Genomic DNA, 21,947 nt, shown 5'->3' with positions numbered 1-21,947 from the left:
AGAGACCTCAGCTCCCACCCCACACACACCTCAGCTCCCACCCCAGAGACCTCAGCTCCCACCCCACACACACCTCGGCTCCCACCCCACACACATCAGCTCCCACCCCACACACACCTCGGCTCCCACCCCACACACACCTCGGCTCCCAATCCACACACACCTCGGCTCCCACTCCACGGGGACCTCCGCTCTCCCCCCAGGGGGTCCCCCAGCTCCCACTCCACAGACACCTCAGCTCTCCCTCCTGCTCCCCCTCCGCAGGAAGTAGAGCCGCAAGTAGGGCCTATTTACACCCCCAGCCTCCTGGGTCGCCAGGTAGGCTTGCTGTGTATGCTGTGGCGAGCTGCCCCGGGCAGTACTGACACACGTTGGGAATGGAGGAGGAATGGCTGGAGGCCTGGGCAAAGCTAAAAAGTCTATGCCATCTGATCCCAAGCATCTGCTGCCCACCTGGGACCAGCTTCTCGTACAACAGAGCAGCCAATTGGAGCTTTTCATTTTATGTCAGATTTTAAAGAAGACCATCCAAACATGCAAGCAGTCTGGGCAGCTGGAAGTGTCACAGTTTAGTTAGGGACCTGAGAGAAACTCCTCCCCCACTCTGGGGGGGGGTCCGGGCCCTGGTGGGGGTCCGGGCTTCCTCCCCGGCCCTCGTACAGACGCAATTAGCCCGCAGACCTCCCAGAGGCTCCTCAGGCAGGGAGGCCTCGTGGACGGACAACTCACTCCAGCAGCCCAGTCCACGGTGGCTGATGTGCAGGCCAGGCAGCGCTTCAGATGCTGCCAGCAGGCTGGAGTGTGGAGGATGCCACCGGCAGGACACGCTGGCCAGCCGGCCGCTGGGAGGTAGTGCCAAGGTGCGGGCCACTTGGACTCCTACAAAGAACCAGAGGGACCCCACACTCGCACATCCAGACTGGATCATGGCACGGCAGCAGCCAGGCCCAGAGGGTCAGGATGGCACAGACCACGCACCTGTTCCCTGGGCGGGGCCGGTCAGGCCTTGGCCTCGTGCTCAGAAGGCCCCAGGCTGGCCTTGGTGCCGCCGTCCGGGGGCAGGGGCACAGCTGAGGGCTGCAGGCCGTCCTGGCTCCCGTCCAGCACGCTTGGCGTGGGGGGCTTCTTCTCCCAGGGGCTCCTTAGCTCCTGTGCCTGGGGCAGCGGCAGGTGACAGCCCCTGTGGCCTTGCGGCCAGCGCTGCAGGCAGGACAGTGGCAGGCGGGGACCCCACTGGCAGGACTGCAGGCCGCCCAGCACCGCCCCGGCCAGGTAGATGACAGACAGCACCAGGAAGTACATAAAGTAGACGAAGAACTGGAAAAGAAAGGCAGACATGAGGGGCGGGTAGAGCCAGCCGGGAGCTGCACGCCCCTCCTTCAGCCGGGGTGGCCACGGAACACAGCCCCAGGTTACAAGCGTGTGGCCCGAGCATGGGTGCCCACTGCTGTGGTGCCCACCACCCTTCCTCCTCCCTGCACAGCCCAGCCACCCTGCAGGGGCTCATACCGCCCTTCCAACAGCCCCCAGAGGAGGTCAGGGCACACAGGGCACCTGCACGGCCACCACAAGGCACAGCCCTCCAGCCCTGGGCTGAATTCCCACACTTGCCAAGAGGCTCCAGGGCGTCTGGAGTGCCGGAACTTCCCCAGGGCACACAGCAGCGCAACCTGGGCTGCGGGAAGACAGGCTCCACCCTAGCTTCAAGGTCAGTGTCCAGTCACAGGCTGGACACTCACTGGAGCCCGGTGACCGTCCCTCTCTCGTGCCTGCTACCTTGGCCCATGCCCCCAGCTCTGAAAGCCTGCCTTGGTCAGTTAAATGTCCCCTCACACACGCCAAACTTCTGCCCTGGGTAAGAAAACAGAGGCGTGCCTGAAGGGCCAGTGTGCCTGCACCCACCGAGCCGCTCTCCCACCGGGGCTTGAGGCCAGCAGATCCTGACAACCACACAGAGGGAAAGTGAACAAAGGGCCATGTCGGCTCGTGGCCGGCCAGGACAGGACACACAGGAGCAGGGGGGCCCACACAGAGCCCGAGCGCCCGTGCACGCACGCCCAGAGGCCTGAGCGGGAGGGCCGGGGCACAGGCCGGGGGGGCGGGCAAGGGAGTCTACGTCTAACGGGGTGCTTATGGGAGGGCTGGAGCACAGGCTGGGGGGGCAGAGGGAGTCTACCTCCTAACGGGGTGTTTACGGGAGGGGCCGGGGTTCTTCCCTCCCGCACTGCACGCCTGGAAGTAACAGGTTTGAAGTCTGGGCACCGAGTAGGGATCCACAGCAGGTGGAGCGCAGTGGCCCCTGGAACCCCACGGCGCACTCCCACAGAGGGCTGCGTGAGACCGGCTCACCTGCGGCCTGACCTCGAGGCCGAGGACCCGCTTGTCAATGACCACAAGCGTGATGGCGCTCTTGAGAACAGTAGCAAGGAACGCGTTGATCCCGAAAACCAAGGCACAGAGCTCTTTGGACAGGGAAGACGCGATCTGAGAACTGGGTGGGGACACAGGCCCTCGTCAGCCTTGCTGAGGACAGGAAGCCAGAGCCGGGAAGAAGGCGGGCTGGTCCGGCTGCCTTGCCTGCACCCACAATGGCCCAGAGGCCAGGCGGCGGGGCTCCGCAGAGGGGCCCAGGTGCTCCGCCGGTCCCAAGAGCTCCCGCCCCGCCCTGGCAAGCCCACCAGACGGCAGCAGCAGCACCTGGGTCAGGCACAGGTGCGGCACCAAGGACCCGCCACCAGGCAGCTGCGGGAGCCACGCCCACCCGCCACAGCGCCACCGCAGGGTCTGCAGCAAGCAGGCCCGAGGGCTCCAGGCAGCTCCCTCCAAACCCACGGGAGCTCATCCGGAGAACCTCGGGGCACAACAGGGTTTGGGATGGATGGCCACCCAGAGAGGATGCACAGGGTGAGGGCCCACGGGACGGGGGAGCCCAGGGACGGGGGGAGCCCAGGGGTGGGGGGAGCCCAGGGGCGGGGGAGCCCAGGGGCGGGGGGAGCCCAGGGGCGGGGGGAGCCCAGGGGCGGGGGAGCCCAGGGGCGGGGGGAGCCCAGGGGCGGGGGGACTCAGGGAGGACGCACAGGGCGGGTCCGGGAACTGAGGTGGTGGGCCCCTCCTCTGTCCCGTCTCTGAAGACAGGGTCACCAATGGAGGCCAGGCACCAGGACCAAGCCCAGGGCGGCCAAGTCAGCCCCCCACAACTCTGCCCACGCTGCCCGACAGCCTGGTAAGGCCCTGCCCGTGACACTCACGTGGCGATGGGCACGAGAAACTGGTAGGCACCCCGGAAGAGCACAAAAGCCGTGTAGCAGAGCCAGATGTTTTCCGTGACCGACAGGAAGTAGACCAGCCCAGCCTGCACAGCTGTGACGGCCGCAATGACCAGCATCGACCACGAGGCCCAGCGGATCTTCACAAAGCCCGCGGAGAAGGATGTGATGGCGCCTGAGGAGAGCCGGCATCCATCTCACCGCTGTCCCGGGCCGTGGAGGGGAGGGGGGAGGGGCGGGGGGGCGGGAAGGGCTGGGGGGCAGCAGCGCCTCACTCAGCAGTGTGGAGGCCGCGTCGGCGCCGCCGTTGTAGGCCTGGGCACTGTCAGTGACCGGGTGCACCACATTCCACAGGATGTGCACGTAGGACACCACCAGGTAGTAGCCGGCGGAGCTGAGGACCCACCAGAGGCACCAGAGGCGCAGCTGCGGCCGCCGCACGCTGTGCCCCAGCTCGGACAGCATGCGCACCAGGAAGGAATCCCTGCAGGCGCCCAGCGCACGGCCCAGCTTCCCGGGCCCTGGGCAGGGGCGCGGGCGCATTTGGTCCAGCTCGCAGGGGGCGGCGCTGTGGGCCGGCGCGCTGCGGTTGAAGAAGAGGCTGCGCTTGGGGCGCTTCAGGAAGACGGTGAGACCCAGGCTGAAGGTGAGGAAGGCCAGCGTGATGTAGTTGAGCAGGGAGAAGGACACATGGCCCACCGTGACCAGCAGCTGGCCCAGCACCGAGCTGGTGAAGACGCCCAGCAGCACCGCAGCCCGCGAGTAGCTGGCCATGCGCTGGTAGAGGGCCGGGCGCACGAGGGAGAAGATGTAGGAGGAGTAGGCGATGCGGGCGGCCATGGTGACGCTGAAGCAGACCTCCATGAGCTGCATGTGCAGCACCGAGTCCCCCAGCAGCAGCAGCACCCACACGCACACGTAGCTCAGGCCCTGCAGCAGCAGCACTGGCTTGTAGCGCAGGTAGTCGGTCAGCAGGAAGATGGGCACCAGCACGGCCAGGTAGGAGTAGAACAGCACGGGCATGATCTCATTGGTCACCTGCGCGTGGGCGGGGGCCAGCCGTCAGTGATGGCCAAGCAAGGACCTGCCCTCCTCCAATGAACCCCACTGCCTGCAGCCGACTGTGGACACCCGTGAACCCCTCCCTTCCCCGAGGCAGCTTCTCTCTGTCCCAGCCTGTCCAGGATGTAGGGGGTCTGAGAATCTAGTCAACTGGGCTGAGCAGCCATAGACCCTGGGCACACAAGCAAGCATCTGCCCACAGAGAGCTGCAAGTATCACAGGAAAGCATTAACTACATATACCACAAGGAAAATCGGTGTTATTAAGCACAGAAAACTGCAAACACCACAGAAGTGTTAATTACATATGCCACCAAAAAGTCAATGCTAATCAACACAGCAGTCAACGTATGTCGCATCTCAAATCACTTGTGTGTGTATGATATATACTATACATCCTAGGGGGTGGCTCAGGTTCCGCTGTCCACCAACAACAACTCCATACCGTACCCATGCTGGTCCCCAGAGGCCACGGAGGGCCTGTGGGAGGGGGGGGTGTCCTTCACCTCCTTTTGCCCTATTAAACGTAGCTTGCAGTGGACCTGAAGAACAAGCAGCCCAGGGAGAGCGCGCTGTGCACAGCGTGGCTTCCCCTTGAGATAAGCTTCTTAAGATTTCAATAAAACTCTCTGTTCCCTCGGCTGGAAGGAGGAAAATTCCTTCAATAATCTCTTCTTGCAAACAGTTGTTAAGTCTTTGCTGGAGGCAGGTGTCCAGCTGGGCTGGGTGCAGCTGGCTGGACATACACGGGCTTTCTGACCAAAATGGCAAATGATCTGCCTGGCAAGGGCAGGGGCCGGCACCCACAAGAGAGCCCAGGGGAGCTTTTACCTCACTCAGTTAACATGCCTGGACCCTCAGCCCAACTGCTTGGAGGGTGAGGCGAGTCGGACACAGCCCGGGATGCAGCCCGGGACGCAGCCCGGCCCCTTCAGGGCCTTAGCTATGGTCGTGCAACCACTAGACTACCCCAGCATCAAACATCAGTTCCCCAGTCCTACCCGGAGGCTTCCCTGCCACCATAAGCCCCACCCATGTGCCTGCTCATTGGTGAAGCTCTTGTCGACCCCACCCACATGCCTGCTCACTGGTGAAGCTTTTGTCAGGGCCCACCCACGTACCTGCTCATTGGTGAAGTTCTTATCTGGCCCTACCCACGTACCTGCTCTTTGGTGAAGTTCTTTTCCGGCCCCAATAGGTAAGGTGTGATAAAGCTCTCCCCAGGCCGCATCTGTGCCATGAAACCGTAGAAGCAGAGGTAGGCCACCAGACACTGCCATGACTGGAGCTGGTGGCCCAGAACAGGCTCCTCAGACCCCTGCTTCTCCACAGCCTGGTCCGAGGGCACCATGCTGCCCAGGCCCTCACAGGACCCCAGAGAGGAGAGACACTGGCACTACCTGCAAGGAAGAGCTGAGAGTCAGGACAACTTGGCAAAACACACAGGCACCACCTCCCTCCAGAAGGAAGGAGCCTGGGTGAACCGCTCTCCTCCTGGTTAGGCTGAAGCATCCGATGGGAGATGGCTGCAGCCCCCCACACCCATGTCCCCCTTGGACTGAGACCCACCTGGCGCCTGCTCTGGGATCGGGCTGAGCCCGGTGCCTGCAGGCTCCCAAGCAGCCACATGAGCCACGTAGATGTTAAAGCTGGGTTACACAGGTTACCTCATCCAAGTTCAGGTTTGGGGCACATCCAATACCCCAGGTGTTTGGCAGGCTGTGTCCAAGGCTTCCAGTTAGCCTACCTCCCTCTCCCAGCAGATCTTGGGACCCCGGTTCCAGTCGGTGTCCCACGGCCAGTGTGCCCAGGCACTCTATATGGGCTACTGTCCTGGTGGAACCCGGGGAGGCAGAGGTGGACAGGAAGAGGCTGCATGCATGGATCTGCTGGGCACCACAGGCACTCCGCAGAGAGGCCGTGGGCACAGCCACAGGCTGAGACATTTAAGGGAAACTGTCCTCACAGCGGGAGCTCAGCTCTGGAGGACGGGCCAGGGAGGGGCAGTGGGAGGAGCAAGGACGGCCGAGCCAGCAAGCTCTGCATGAGGAGTCAAAGCAGAGTCAGACCTGAGCTCAGAAACCCCAGTGCCTGGAAGGCAGAAAGCTCCCTAGAGGAGCAACCAGAGGCCTGAGCTGGGAAGAACATGCTGGGTGGTGAGCTTTCCTCTAGACAGGCAAGCCTGTCCAGCCTGCTAGGCCTGACTCACACGCACCCTCAGGCCCTGGGTACTCTGAGGGGCCTGCTGAGGGCACTGGTCCTAATTAATACCTTTCATCTTCCTGATTCTGTCCAGGACAGAGCTTTGTGCACTGAGGCCAGAAGGGCTGGGGCTGTGCCCGCTGATCTAACCCAAGGCATCTGCAGCTTATTTTCACTTCTACCAGTTTTGTGTAAGGCACTAGATGGGTGCGTCAACAAAGAAGTCAGGCGGGGTTGCTGCTACCAAGCCACGGCAGGACAGTCACATCCGGCCACTGCTCCCCAACTTCAGCGTGATGCTCCCCCAGAGGCTGTGTGCCCCTGCCTTCAGGGTGACGCGCTCCCAGAGGCTGGGCCTGGCGTACACAGGACATGCACTGCTAGGGAAGGTGCGCGGATCCTAACCACAGAGGACAGAGTGGGCAGCAGGGGGAGGAAGAGCACTTACTGCCCAGGGTGCCCTTCTGCACTGGCTCAGGTGGAGGACAGCCCCGCTCCGCACCACCGCTGGCTGAGATGATCAGACAGCCCAATCCTCACCACCGCTGGCTGAGGTGATCAGACAGCCCAATCCTCACCACCGCTGGCTGAGATGATCAGACAGCCCCGCTCCTCACCACTGCTGGCTGAGATGATCAGACAGCCCAATCCTCACCACCGCTGGCTGAGGTGATCAGACAGCCCCGCTCCGCACCACCGCTGGCTGAGATGATCAGACAGCCCCGCTCCTCACCACCGCTGGCTGAGATGATCAGAAAGCCCAATCCTCACCACCGCTGGCTGAAGTGATCAGACAGCCCAATCCTCACCACCGCTGGCTGAGATGATCAGACAGCCCAATCCTCACCACCGCTGGCTGAGGTGATCAGACAGCCCAATCCTCACCACCGCTGGTTGAGATGATCAGACAGCCCAATCCTCACCACCGCTGGTTGAGATGATCAGACAGCCCAATCCTCACCACCGCTGGCTGAGGTGATCAGACAGCCCCGCTCCTCACCACCACTGGCTGAGATGATCAGACAGCCCAATCCTCACCACCACTGGCTGAGATGATCAGACAGCCCAATCCTCACCACCGCTGGCTGAGATGATCAGACAGCCCAATCCTCACCACCGCTGGCTGAGATGATCAGACAGCCCAATCCTCACCACCGCTGGCTGAGGTGATCAGACAGCCCCACTCCTCACCACCGCTGGCTGAGATGATCAGACAGCCCAATCCTCACCACCGCTGGCTGAGGTGATCAGACAGCCCCGCTCCTCACCACAGCCAGCTCAGAGAGGTATCTGCACAGGGCCCTGGCTTGTGGAGATTCTGCCAGCCCTTGAGCAAGGGCAAAGGAATGGAGCCAGCCTTGGGAGCCCATGGACCATGGGCTAAGACCCCTAAGCACCGTAGTGCGTCTCCCCACCTCCTCTTCACACAGCCAGGAAGCAAGGTGGCCTGATGGTGCCTACTGTGGACAGACTCCTCAGTCTCTGCTTGGACAAAACAGAATGCGTCAGAACTGTCTAGGACGCCACCCTCCAAGTCCCAACGTACTAGACTGTGCCTCGGCAGAAAGCAAGTTAACAGCAGCACTCCTGAGGCCGAGGCGGGGAGCATCGAGGGAGGGAGGCTGAGAGCGTTCCTGGGGAGCCATGCCTGGGAAGATTCTGAGACAAGGGGAGGCAGCAGTGTCCGGAAGTCTCAGGGCCTGGGACAGGACCCATCCTCTCCAGGGACAGAACGGAAACAAGCATCTACACAGGGGTCTAACGAGCCGCTCCACCAGAGCCACCAGGAAAAACCGCCCATGTATGCAAGCTGGCCACATGCTGCAGCTGAAAACACTGTGCCTTGCTTTGCTTGGCCCACACGTCCAAACCTCCCGGGAGCTGTGGGAACAGCTGAGAGCCAGGAGGGGCCGGTCCTCCGTTCCTCCATGACCTCACACCACGCCAGGCAGGCCTCGGGCGGGCCAGGCACACAGAGCTCAGCCCGCAGCACCCACACCTGCCAGCACAGGTGGGCAGGCAGGAGGCTCACCAAGGCCCAGGTCCTGAGCCCTGTCCAAGTTCAGAGTCCCCCAGGGTTGGCCCTATGTGAAAGATGCCCTCCCTCCTTGGTGCCTCTTGAAATGCAAGGTGCTGGCAGAGTGCTCAGATGCCAGCACAGAGGCTCCAGAAACCCTGGGGCAGCTCGTCTGCAACCACAGAGAAAACTTGCCAGAACTCAGGCCTGTCTGAGCCCAGAGCCACCTTCCAACGTGCCCCACAGGGAAGCCAGAGCAGGGGGCCACCACCCTCGGGACTGCTGGCCTCATACGGGTGAACACCAGGATCAACAGCCCTGGTCTGGCCGCCCCACCCAGCCAGCTCGCCAAGGGGCCTCTGGACTCGGGAAGTCCATCCCCTGGGATGGTTTGTCCCCTGTGTGTTTACTCCCTGAAGTCAACATGCAAGGAACTACTCCAGGAGACGGCCGGGGAGCCCCAACACACACACACACACACACACACACACACACACACACACACACACACACACACACACACACACACGGCCTGAGGAGGCACCCGGGAGCTGAAGGGACAAAGCTGGCAGAGGGCTTGTACAAAGCACCTGTGTGTTTACTCCCTGAAGTCAACATGCAAGGAACTACTCCAGGAGACGGCCGGGGAGCCCCAACACACACACACACACACACACACACACACACACACACACACACACACACACACACACACACACACACACACACACACACGGCCTGAGGAGGCACCCGGGAGCTGAAGGGACAAAGCTGGCAGAGGGCTTGTACAAAGCACCCCAGAGCTAACTCCTGAGGGAACACGCATCTAACCCACACTGGCGGCTGCCGAAGGCTCCCTCCAGCCCCTCCCTGCCGCCTGGGAATACTGGTCTCACAGATCCAAATCCTGTGGGGACCACCCAACAGGCTAGCAGGGACCTGGGCCACCTGAGCTCTTGGACTACATGACCTTTAGAGGCTTAGAATGTTCCCACAGGGTGGGTTTTGACACACATACACATCCCCCTCCTCTGGGGACCAGCTGGCACATCTCCTCTACAGGGAATGTGTCTTTCACCAGGCGCCTGGAAGAGATTCTCAGCTGCCTGGGGACCTCCGCAGGAACTGTCTCCTGCCCTCCCCTCCACCCTTGGCTCTTAGGATGCTGGCTCCTGATGTGAGCCAGGTACTGCCCGGCTCTGGACAAAGTGCCTTGTGGGTCCTAAGAGGACCTATACCTCCAACGGCTCAACAGAGACAGAAACAAGGGCAGCCAGTAGGGAGTGATGGGATATAAAGCTGACAGCCCCCACGCCCTCCAGACGGGCCTCACACTCTGCTTTAAATGAGAGAATCAAACCAAAACAATTTCCTCCGGTCAGTGCAAGGGCGGTGTGAATACCCGGGCCTGGCTCCCGCTCCTCACACCCAGGTTTCATACCAGGGGCCTTGGATACATCAGGAGTCTAGCAATATACATTTCCAAGAAACAACAGTCTGCAGCTGCCAAGTCCAATGCTTCTTAGGTCAGAAAACAGTACCTCTGAGAGCAGGGCTGGGGCAGAGGTCACAGGCCAAAGGAGGACTCACTCCTGTCCAGCCACCACATGGGACAGGGCCAAAAGTCCAGGGTCTCACTGGAAATCTGTCATTAACGCTGGCCCTGATGGAAAAAATGTTGATGAGTACCAAGGGTCCAAACTATGTTTACTCAGCCTTCCCCACCTAGGGCAGGGCTCCTTGGGCCACCTCCCGGCCCTGCAGGAGGGAAGGCCCGCAGCCTGCTCAAGACCACTTCCCGTGCAGACCTGGGCCAGGATCTCAACAGCAAGGCCGGAGCCACAACAGGCCGACCTCCCTGCCGTCTATCCTAGCACCCCTGAAACGACACATTACTCCCCCATGGTCAGCAGGCCCGGCTAAGATCCAAAGTCCTCTCTGAAGTCAAGCAGAACCTGTTTTCCATCTGGCCACATTGCACATACTGTACTCTCAAAGTAACTAGTAGGAGGCAATGGACTCACAAAGCCATGTGTGGATTTTCAGAAACAACTCCAATTAAAGCACTGCATTCAACAGCTTGAAACTTCCTTGAATTTAAACCTTAATTCTGTTTCTCTTGACACTGAACTTTTGTGTGGCGATAAACTCAGAGTCATGACTATGAATGAGAGCCAAGTCAGGTGCTCACGTCTGTCATCCTAGCTATTCAGGAGGCTGAGACCTGAGGATCACGGTTCCAAGCCAACCAGGGCAGGAAAAGCCTAAATGAGATCCTTACCTCCAATTAACCACTAAAAAGCTGGGAGTGGAGCCATGACTCAAGTGGTAGAGCACCGGTCTTGAGCAGAAAAAGTTCAGGGATGGTGCCCAGGTCCTGAGTTCAAGTTCTAGGACCAGCAAAAAGAAAAGCTCATGGAAGGAAAAAAGCACGAAGGCACTGTGCTGTTGAAGACTTGTGCTCCCTCTCCATAAAAGACAAGCAGGGGCCCTCCTTCTGAGCCCGTTCAATTGCCCGAGTGGTAAGTGTGCGCTGGGATCCGGGCAAGGGTGCGTAAAGAAGGGTACGCATCATAGAAAACTGTTTTTAGACTGGGAAGATGGCTCCTTTGTTTGCAAAGTAAAATGCCTCGCTCGGAGAGGGCCTGGCTGGATGGAGCAGCGACAGGGTGGAGCAGTGACACGCAGTCACACGGCCACAGGTGTCCCCGTGTCAGAGGGGGATGGAGAGGAGGAGGGAAGGGGGGGTCCTCTGGTGAGTTTGGCCAGCCCGCCTTGCCTCCCTCTCCCACAGAACTCATGAACACCTGTGAACACCCATGGACACTTGTGAACATCTGCAAACACCTGCGAGCCCCCACGAGCACCCATGAACACCCTGGTACACCCGTGGACACTCATGAACACCTGTGAACACCCGTGAACTCCTGTGGACACTCGAGAACACCCGTGGACACTTGCGAACACCGTGAACACTCATGGACACCCATGAACACCTGTGAACACTGACGGACACTCCCGAACACCGTGAACACTCACGGACACCCGTGAACACCTGTGAACACCGATGGACACTTGTGAACACTCATGGACACACATGGACACCCGTGAACACCTGTGAACACTCATGGACACTCATGAACACTGTGAACACTCATGGACACACATGGACACCCGTGAACACTCATGGACACACATGGACACCCGTGAACACTCATGGACACCCGTGAACACCTGTGAACACTGATGGACACTCCCGAACACCGTGAACACTCATGGACACCCATGAACATCTGTGAACACTGACGGACACTCCCGAACACCGTGAACACTCATGGACACACATGGACACCTGTGAACACCGATGGACACTCACAAACACTGTGAACACTCATGGACACACATGGACACCCGTGAACACTCATGAACACTTGTGAACACTCATGGACACACATGGACACCTGTGAACACCTGTGAACACCGATGGACACTCCCGAACACCGTGAACACTCATGGACACCCGTGAACACCTGTGAACACCGATGGACACTCATGAACACTGTAAACACTCATGGACACACATGAACACCCACGGACACTCATGAACACTTGTGAACATTTGCGCTGGTGAGCGCTCCCTGCACCTGCCTCCAGAGCCCGGGCCTGCGCTGTCTGTCTGCCCCTCCGTCCGTCCGTCCCTCCGTCCATCCATCTGTCCGACCGTCCATCCGTCTGTCTGCCCGTCCGTCTGTCTTCGCTTCCCTTCGCTAGTCCGCGTTTTGGTCTCCACCTCCAAGTGTCCTAAACCCCCGGCCGGCTGCCCGGGGCAGGGCGGCCGGGTCCCCAGGCGGGCGGGCCGGGGCCGGGGCGGCCGGGCTGGAGCGCGCCCGGGGCTCCGGCCGGCACCGACGGCGGGGGGCCGGCGCACGTGGTCCCCGCGGGGCGCGGGGCGCGGGGCGCGGGGCGCGGGGCGCGGGGCGCGGGGCGGCCCGGCCGCAGGTCCGCTCGCGAAGGCCCTGCGGGCGCGAGCCCGGACCCCGGCCGCCCGCCGCCCCCCCCCCGCGCCGGCCGAGCCCCGCCACGGCGCGCAGGGCGCCCCGGGACCTCCGATGGCTGCCGCGTGCCCGGCGGCCGGCACCCGCGCATCCCGGCCTGCGCCCGCCCGCCCTCCTCGGACCCTGGCCCCGGCCCGCCAGGACCCCACAGACCTCGCCCGCGCCCGGCCCCGCGCCCGGCCCGCGCTCCGCCGCAGGTCCCCGGCTCGGCTACCGGCGCGCGCCCGGCCCGCGCTCCGCCGCAGGTCCCCGGCTCGGCTACCGGCGCGCGCCCGGCCCGCGCTCCGCCGCAGGTCCCCGGCTCGGCTACCGGCGCGCGCCCGGCCCGCGCTCCGCCGCAGGTCCCCGGCTCGGCTACCGGCGCGCGCCCGGCCCGCGCTCCGCCGCAGGTCCCCGGCTCGGCTACCGGCGCGCGCCCGGCCCGCGCAGGCGGACTACGGTACCCGTCATGCCTCGCGCCGAGCGTGCGAGACACGCCCCCAGGAACAGGCTCGCGGGGCGGAGCCAGGGCTCCAGGAGGCGGGGCGTGTCCCAGGCCACACCCCGGGCCGCGGGGCTCGCGCAGGCGCCCTCGGAACTTGGGCGCTCGGCGGGCCCGCCTGCGGCCCCGGCCCGGCCCGGCTCCTGCGCCGCCCTCCTCCCCGCTGACGCCCGCCCGCCCTCTCCCACGCCGCCCCGGGCCGCGTCCGGGCCGCGGGCCCGCCCGAGGTGCGGCCCGCTCGCCGCTCCCGACAGACAGCCTGGGCCTGGCCGGGCGAGCGCAGTGCGGCCCCTGCGGCCCCGGGACCGCGGGGACGGGGCGGAGGCCCCTGCCCCGAGTGACCGCGGGGACGGGGCGGAGGCCCCTGCCTGCCCCGAGTGACCGCGGGGACGGGGCGGAGGCCCCTGCCCGCCCCGAGTGACCGCGGGGACGGGGCGGAGGCCCCTGCCCCGAGTGACCACGGGGACGGGACGGAGGCCCCTGCCTGCCCCGAGTGACCGCGGGGACGGGACGGAGGCCCCTGCCCCGAGTGACCGCGGGGACGGGACGGAGGCCCCTGCCCGCCCCGAGTGACCGCGGGGACGGGGCGGAGGCCCCTGCCCCGAGTGACCACGGGGACGGGACGGAGGCCCCTGCCTGCCCCGAGTGACCGCGGGGACGGGACGGAGGCCCCTGCCCCGAGTGACCGCGGGGACGGGACGGAGGCCCCTGCCTGCCCCGAGTGACCGCGGGGACGGGGCGGAGGCCCCTGCCTGCCCCGAGTGACCGCGGGGACGGGACGGAGGCCCCTGCCCCGAGTGACCGCGGGGACGGGACGGAGGCCCCTGCCCGCCCCGAGTGACCGCGGGGACGGGGCGGAGGCCACTGCCTGCCCCGAGTGACCGCGGGGCCCGGACGGAGGCCCCTGCCCGCCCCGAGTGACCACGGGGACGGGACGGAGGCCCCTGCCCCAAGTGACCGCGGGGACGGGGCGGAGGCCCCTGCCTGCCCCGAGTGACCGCGGGGACGGGACGGAGGCCCCTGCCCCGAGTGACCACGGGGACAGGACGGAGGCCTCTTTCCTGGTGACCGCGGGGACCGGGCCTCACCCTGTGGGTCCGCCTCCCTGGACCACAGGTCCTCCCTGGACCACAGGTCCTGGCACTCCCCGTCCTGGCTGGCCGGAAGCTCAGAGCTCTGTCCTAGGGACGGGCGGCGTGCTGGCCTCTGCGGGCTGTCAACACCGTGTGTCTCATCTCATCTTTGGTTGTGCATCTGTTCGACTCCAACTAGGACATTCATGTTTGAGGTGAGTACACGGACGGGGCCTCTGGGCCCCAGAACCACACCTGTCTCCAACCTCAGGCCTTCCCTAACCAGCCAGTTCTGTTAAGGGACAGAAAACAGTGAGAGACAGAGAGAGGGAGGGAGGGAGGGGGAGAGGGAGAGGAAGAGGGCCCCAGGGAGGAGTCTGCAAAATGCGGGAGGCAGGGCAGAAGCAGGGCTGGGCTTGGTGTTATGCCTGGGTCTGGGCAGGCAGAGGTCACTGTGAGCTGGCCACCCTGAAAGGCCACCCCAGAGCCTCACCAGCTGTAGAGAGGCAGAACAGACGGGCAGGCGGGAAAGTGGGCACAGGAGGAGGGACAGGACCAGAGGGCAGTGGAGTGCCACTTGTGCGAATGCAGAGTCCCAGGCCTGCAGAGGTGAGGGGCCTCCAGTGGACACCCACTTCTCTCCTCAGCACTGCCCACCCGTCCCGGCGGGCAGCCTCCATCCTTCAATGCTGGACCTCAGTGGTGTGTGCAGGAGTGAGTCCCCCATGACTGGGTGGGCAGATCTGCCCCACGCCCGAGCCCAGGGCAGTGCCTGGGCTGTCAGCAGACGCAGCGGGGACTGTCCCCTGTCCTTCTCCCTGTGTGGCCCATGCTCCTACACTTCTGGGCCTGCTCTTCTGTCTTCTGGTATGCAGGCTGCCCATCTGCTCTCACCGGGCCAGAAATCTTCGGTGTGTTTGCCATCTGCCAAGCTAGGCTGGGTCCTCTCCTGTAGAGACAAGTCTCAACACTCTGGAGTTGTCTGGTGAGTGGCCACTTAAGTAGTTTGCTGAATTTTAGGGGGCGATAGCCCCTCTCAGAGCTGTGCTCACAGACCAAGGACCAACGCTTAAGACAGCGTGTCCCTCCTGTGTGAGTAGCCCAGAGGAGCCCTGAGCTCCACAGGGCAGCAAGGACAGTGTGGAACAGAACAGAGAAAGAGCAAAGATGGGCTCAGCAGGAAGCCCACTGTGGGAGCAGGCCGTGGCCGGTGCTGTGCCCCGCAGGGACATCGTGTGCATCTCAGTGGCCTGGGGTACTGCTGAGTGTCCGAGGCAGTGAGGTGCATAGCTCCTTCCCTTCCCCGCAGCTCTGCTGCAAGAACACAGGCTTCAGAAGCAAGGCTTAGGTCAGACGCAGGTGTGCATGCACGCATGCACATATACACACTCACAGCTCCCCACATCTGGGCAGCCTGCAGATGCTTCCTGGCCAGAGAACCTGGGCTGGAGCTGGCGCCCGTGGGCTCTGCAGACCTCTGCAGAGCTCCCCTTTGCTCCCTTGGCCCCCAGGGCCCCTAAAGAAGGCCCCGTGCCCCCGACACCATTGGTGCTGTGGATGCGGGCTCAGGAACACACTGCTGTGTCCTGGCACACAGGCCTCATTCGGGGAGACCGCATTTCCTCCCGTGCGCGAGTGCCAAGAGAGCACACACTGTGTCTTGTTTACACAAGTCAGACTACACCTGCCATCACCCCCAGAAGCACAAAGTGATCAATGCCTGATTTGTGCCAACAAACAGTCGCAGCTGTGAATGCACTAACTCATTTCAGAAACTGCAGCTGCAAACTCTCACCTGAGGCTGTAACGGAAGGAATGCCCTGTGATTGAGACACACAGAGATGGCGCAGCAGACCTCTGCCTCCCCCCGGTCTCCAGCTCCAGCAGCTTCTCTTGCTTGAGACACCCCACTTCAGCCAGACCTGGCACTGCACCCACACTTGACACCCCTGTGCACAGAGAACGCATCTGCCCCCCTAGAAGCCTTTGCCTGTATCCGTGTCCGGCACAGCCCACCGAACTCCGCAGCTATTTAACCTGTTCTTCGCCTTGCCTATGTTCTGTCCCTGGATAAAGTATGGTGTGTGATCTGAGAGTTCATGTGGTGTCAGTGGCCCCGGCTAGTAAATGGACTCGGATGCTCGCCAAATTAAAGCCAATGAGCTGGATGCAAGGGCCAATTTACTGTTGCTTAACCAGTTCTGACTGTGTGGAGACACACAGTCTGTCTGTTTCTGACCTAGCTTTCTCATGACAACCACACCCTGGTACTGCCTTGATTGTCCCAAAGGCTTGGCTGTGAAGGCCAAAGGAAGTCCGGCCACTTGTGATGTGAGCACTTAACCAGGGATAGGTGCTGGCTACTGCTTCTGGACATGAGTCCGGCTGAGCACGTGGCTGGTCAGGGGCTGTGGGGCCTGGGGGGGGGGGGGTGGCTGTGAGTCCTGCTGAGCCCTGTGGCTGGCCGGGGGCTGTGGGGCCTGGGGGGGGGGGGGTGGCTGTGAGTCCTGCTGAGCCCTGTGGCTGGCCAGGGGCTGTGGGGCCTGGGGGGAGGGGTCTGTGAGTCCAGCTGAGCCTGTGGCTGGCCGGGGGCTGTGGGGCCTGTGGGGGCTGTGAGTCCAGCTGAGCCCTGTGGCTGGCCGGGGGCTGTGGGGCCTGGGGGGGGGGTGGCTGTGAGTCCTGCTGAGCCCTGTGGCTGGCCGGGGGCTGTGGGGCCTGGGGGGGGGTGGCTGTGAGTCCTGCTGAGCCCTGTGGCTGGCCAGGGGCTGTGGGGCCTGGGGGGAGGGGGGCTGTGAGTCCTGCTGAGCCTGTGGCTGGCCGGGGGCTGTGGGGCCTGGGGGGGGGGGTGGCTGTGAGTCCTGCTGAGCCCTGTGGCTGGCCGGGGGCTGTGGGGCCTGGGGGGGGGGGGGCGTGAGTCCTGCTGAGCCCTGTGGCTGGCTGGGGGCTGTGGGGCCTGGGGGGGGCAGGGCAGGGGCAGCCGGTTCCTGCCCACAAGGGCTGGTCTTTTCCCCAGTGTGGCTGCCCACAGCTTCCCCCGGTCTCGGGGACGCCGTGTGTCTGCCATCTGTCTGAATGCTTCTCTGTGGGGTTGGCCCAGGCACACGAACCTGGGAGGATCCTTAGGAAACCCACTCCCCCTGCGGTCAGATGATGGCCATCAGCACCGCCCTCTTGTGGCGTGGCCCATCCCATGACTGGCCCGGGGCCCTGTGGCCATGACAGTCCTGCATTTCTTAAGTGTCAGAATGCACCTGGCTGAAATGTGTGATTTTGACCGTTCTCAGCGGACAGCTGAGTAGCGTGAAGTCCCGTGTGGCCCTGAAGCCGTCACTACCGCCTCCAGCTCTTCTCCATCTCTGAGCTGAATCGATGATGCGGGACGTCCGAGTAATGAAATCACAGGGAGTTTGTCCTTCTGTGGCTGGCTGTGTCACGCCGCGTAATCTTCTCCAGGTTCTTCTCTGTGGTGGTGTGCGAGCTTCCTTTCAAAGCCATGGAGTAGTCCATGCCCAGACGTGGCACCTCCGTTCTGCGCCTCCCCCGGTGGACAGCTTCCACCGTCGGCACTGTTTCCTCCTACTCCTACTCTCGTGACAATAAATTGAGAAGGAAGAATTTTTCTTTCTTTCTTTTTTTTTTGTCGGTTGTGGGGCCTGAACGCTGGGCCTGGGCGCTGTCCCTCAGCTCTTCAGCTCAAGGCTGGCGCTCTACCACTTGAGCCACAGCGCCACTTCCGGCTTTTTCTGCTTATGTGGTGCTGAGGAATAGAACCCAGGGCCTCATGCATGCAAGGCAAGCGCTCTACTTCCGAGCCAAGAATTTTTCATGATGTGTGAGTTTTTTCCTATTTAATTTACTTCCAACCACCTATCATGATCTGCCCACTCTTAGCTTACACCATTTCCCTGTCTTGTACCGAGCTGCGGGAGGCTGGGCTGCTGGTCTCCCCCTCCCCTCTCCCTCCTCTCCTGTTCCCAGGAGCTCTGTCACAAGACCAGGGTTCACAGGCCATGCCTGGGTTTCGTATTTCCAAAATATTATGCCGAGCAGGCATTTCCTCGGCAGCCCTCCTGCTGCGGCTCTGGGACTGCATCTCTTGTCCTGTCTGACTTTGGCCTGGTGGTGCTGTCCAGCGCTAGGCTCGCAACCCCTGCTTGGCATCGGCCTCTGGGCTGTTAGAGCCATGGCTGCATGTGGGGCCAGGCAGGCTGTGGTGGTAGAAGGCCAGAGGACGCTGTGAACCTGGGCTGGAGGCTAGAGAGTGGAGACGGAGGGGACGGGGAAGGGGGAAAGCAGGGGGCAGGGAAGGGAGAGCAGGGGTGGGAGGGGGCAGGGAAGGGAGAGCGGGGGTGGGAGGGGCCGGGGAGGGGGGAGGGCTGGGGAGGGGGGGAGGGGGCAGGGGCAGGAGGAGGGCTGGGGCAGGAGGAGGGCTGGGGATGGGGGGAGGGCAGGGGTGGGAGGGGGCAGGGGGGAGGGCAGGGGCAGGAGGAAGGCTGGGGATGGGAGGGGGCTGGGGTGGGAGGGGGCGGGAAGGGGGAGGGCAGGGTCAGGAGGAGGGCTGTGGATGGGGGGACAGGGGTGGGAGGGGTGGGAAGGGCAGAGGGCAGGGGTGGGAGGGGGCTGGAGAGGGGGGAGGGCAGGGGTGGGAGGGGGCAGGGTCAGGAGGAGGGCTGGGGCTGGGGGGAGGGCAAGGGTGGGAGGGGGCTGGAGAGGGGGGACGGCAGGGTGGGAGGGGGCAGGGAGGGGGAGGGCAGGGTCAGAAGGAGGGCTGAGGATGGGGGAGGGCAGGGGTGGGAGGGGGTAGGGAGGGGCAGGAGGGGAGGGCAGGGGCAGCCCAAGGCAGAGCCTCTGCCACAGAGGTCACAAGGCTTGTGCCTGGAGCTGGTGGAGGTCACAGGGGCTGTGGCCTTGGGGACAGGGTGGCGTCAGGGCTCAGTGACTGAGATAATGTGCAGTCAGAACTCCAGGGATGTGTGCCACCGCCCGTAAGCTGTTCACTGGCCCTCACGGATCCTCCGTGTCCAGTGGACAGGGCCCCGTGGCAGTGTGGTGCCTTGGGGTGAGGGGACCTAGCAGGGTCCAGGACACTGACCCTGAAGCTGGAGGCCCTGTCCACCCCCCGGCAGTCCCTGACCCAGAGGGTGGGCCGGTATCCCGGCCCCTTCTGGCCCCCGGGGTTTCAGAGCTGCTGCTGCCCCAGGCAGGTGGCAGTTTCTTTGTGGCCCGTCTTCCTGGCTCTGGCTGTTCTGCTGGGGGAGGGGGGGCGCAGGGCGAGAGAGAGGGTGAGGAACACAAGTCATGGGAAGAGTCACACACCGCACACCCTCTGGGGTGGAGGCACACACTGCAAACAAGGTCCAGAGGCCTGGGTGGCCGCCAGCCATCCCCTGCAGCCTGGAGGACCCTCGGTGGCAGTGCAGGACGAGGGCTCGCATGCCCAGGGAGGACATCCTACCACCCGCCACCCCGGGCCAGAAGCCTCCAGGGCCTGGGTGGCCTGGGTCCCTGGCGGGCACTGGCACTTCACATTCCCGTCCCCGGTTGAAAATGCTGGCCTGGGCGGGCAGAGGCCCCGGAGGGGAGCAGCCCCTGCCCAGCCCCCAGGGCCTCTGACTCTGGTGAAAACCCTGCCTTGTTCACTAGGAATGTTAAATTAGCTAAAGCTAATTAAAATGGATGAAATCCTGACTAATGAAAACTCGTTGAATTCTCAAAATGCGACACGGACTAAACCGTCCGTCGCGCTGGCTGGCAGAGGTGGTGCCTGGATCTGCTGGGAGAGTGGGACCGCGTCCAGGGCTCTCACCCCCCAGAGCGCGGGGAATGCACTGGCCAGCTGTAGATCCTGCCAGAGGTTTGCCGGCTCCCCGCCACCCCTGGCCTCTGGTGGAAGCAGGTGAGGTCTGCCAAGCCCTGCACCCTGACCGCACCGGAGCCGCGGCCGCCAGCCCGGGCAGCCCTGCCCCTGGTGCCGTCCGAGTTGCCCTTGTCTTTGAGGGTCAGTGCTGGCCACTGCCCACCCAAGTCCAGGTCCTCTTAGGTGAGCTCTGAGAGGCTCCTCGGGGCTGGGCCTGCAGGTGCACATCCCTGTGTCAGGCAAGGCCACAGGAGAGGACCTGAGGAGGTGGAGGGGTTCTAGTGATAAGAGGACCAGAAGTGGGGGGATCAGAGGGACAGATTCCTCGGGTCAGGCCTCCCTCCCTCCTGCCGCCATGTCACCCTGTGTCCCCACAGCTCCCATCTCTGCTCCTGCCCCATCTGGTGAGCCAGGTCTGCGCCCTGGACACACCCCCACCCCCACCCCCAAGTGTGCCCAGCCTAGAGCAGGGGCCGGGAGAGACAAGGTCAGGAGACCAGGGCTGGGCTGCAGAGGCCCACGCCAGGCTCCCTCACGCGCCACACAAGGCAGGCTGGGCTCAGGAGCCATGAGGGCCCGTCCTTCAACACCCAGCACCTGGCTGGTGCCACACTTGTGGAATGGAGCCCTGTGTGTGCCCTTTAGCTCCGTTGACTCAGTACTGACTCACCTGGAACAGGGAACAGGGATGTGGGCAGGCAGCCCAGGAGGAGCCAGGGACTCCCCTGCCCTCTGATCTATGGACCCTGGGTCCTCGCCGTCCTCTGATCTATGGACCCTGGGCCCTCGCCGTCCTCCGTGCTGCGGTCACCGGGTCCTCGCCATCCTCCGTGCTGCGGTCACCGGGTCCTCGCCATCCTCTGTGCTGTGGTCACTGGGTCCTCGCCGTCCTCTGATCTATGGACCCTGGGTCCTCACCATCCTCTGTCCTGAGGACTCTGGGTCCTCACCCTCTTCTGTCCTGAGGACCCTCAACTGACCAGCCCTGTGCTGTCCTGGGCGATTGATCATCCACCAGGAGACAAGACGTTATCCCGCTCAAGCAGAGAGCCTCACAGTGCTGTGACCTGCCTTGGCCTGGAGGACCAGAGGGCGTCCGCTTTGTCTTCTGTGTCGATGTGTGTGCTCCCTTCTCGGGCAGTTTTAGGTAAGCTTTTGGTGGGACGGTGGGAGGGGCTGGCATCCAGTGGTAGCCAGGCCTGAGCTGGCCTTGCTCAGGGGTACTGACCCCAGAGGAATTGTGGACGAGGCCCCGGCCGGTGCCAGTCCAGCTCTGAACAGCAGGTGGCACCCCAGGCCCAACGTGGCAGGGAAGCTCCAGAAGGCCATGCTGAGAATCCCCGCAGAGCCCTCATCCTGAGGGAGAGCAAAGTCCTCTCCAGTGCCCTGTGGTCCTGAGGCTGGCAGGGTCCTGTGCAGGCCCTGCCGTGAGGATGAAGGCACAGCGGAGCTGAGGAGCCCATCTCTCCCGGGATGGAAGTGCCCGAGGGTGGGGTGGGGCGGTGACCCTCAGCAGTTGGGGGACCGGGCGTGGCTGAGCTCGCAGACCCTGCCTGCTCAGAGGTCGGGGCTGAGAGGGCTGCCCACAGGTCCCCACACGGGACCTCTTTGCTCTGCTGTGCAGTCCGAGCGGCTCGGGCTTGGGATCCTGGCAGGGGCTAGAGGGGATGCAGCTCGGGCTTGGGATCCTGGGATGCAGCTTCCCACAGCTGAAACAGCCTGGAATGGGTGCAGAGGTTTGGGGGGCTGGCCCTGCAGTCTGCTCCTTCTACCCTGGGGGTCCTTCTGCTTCCGGCCCCACCCAAGAGGCAATGGTCCTGGGGTACTCAGTACTCATTGTGTTCTAGCATTCTCTGCAAGGAGAGCAGGGTTCCCGTGGCCCTGGCCCCGTCTAGTGGGTGGCCTACCCCTGGGCATTAACATCTGTTTACCAAG

At 63.4% G+C, this 21,947-nt stretch overlaps 1 protein-coding gene across 4 annotated transcripts; it reads right to left on the bottom strand.

The window, feature by feature from the left end:
• Positions 1-487: 487 nt before the first annotated feature.
• On the bottom strand, positions 488-12,774 carry Slc19a1 (solute carrier family 19 member 1). Of its 4 annotated transcripts, XM_042695294.1 has the most exons (8): positions 12,755-12,772; positions 10,088-10,209; positions 5,490-5,727; positions 3,542-4,304; positions 3,249-3,441; positions 2,350-2,491; positions 979-1,317; positions 488-879 (listed from the first exon to the last, which is right to left on the bottom strand). In XM_042695294.1, exons 3-7 carry the CDS (start codon positions 5,676-5,678, stop codon positions 1,000-1,002), a joined length of 1,605 nt encoding a protein of 534 aa, XP_042551228.1. In that variant the 5' UTR covers positions 5,679-5,727; positions 10,088-10,209; positions 12,755-12,772; the 3' UTR covers positions 488-879; positions 979-999. The 4 variants fall into 4 exon arrangements, with proteins under 4 accessions (XP_042551228.1, XP_042551230.1, XP_042551229.1 ...); XM_042695296.1 differs by lacking the exon at positions 10,088-10,209 and having other exon boundaries at positions 12,755-12,774; XM_042695295.1 differs by lacking the exons at positions 10,088-10,209; positions 12,755-12,772 and adding an exon at positions 5,897-5,987.
• Positions 12,775-21,947: the final 9,173 nt, after the last annotated feature.

Source organism: Dipodomys spectabilis, unplaced genomic scaffold (assembly GCF_019054845.1).
Source record: "Dipodomys spectabilis isolate Male_0828 unplaced genomic scaffold, ASM1905484v1 ptg000184l, whole genome shotgun sequence".
NCBI lineage: Eukaryota > Metazoa > Chordata > Mammalia > Rodentia > Heteromyidae > Dipodomys > Dipodomys spectabilis.
This window is presented reverse-complemented; position numbering and strand designations above follow the sequence as displayed.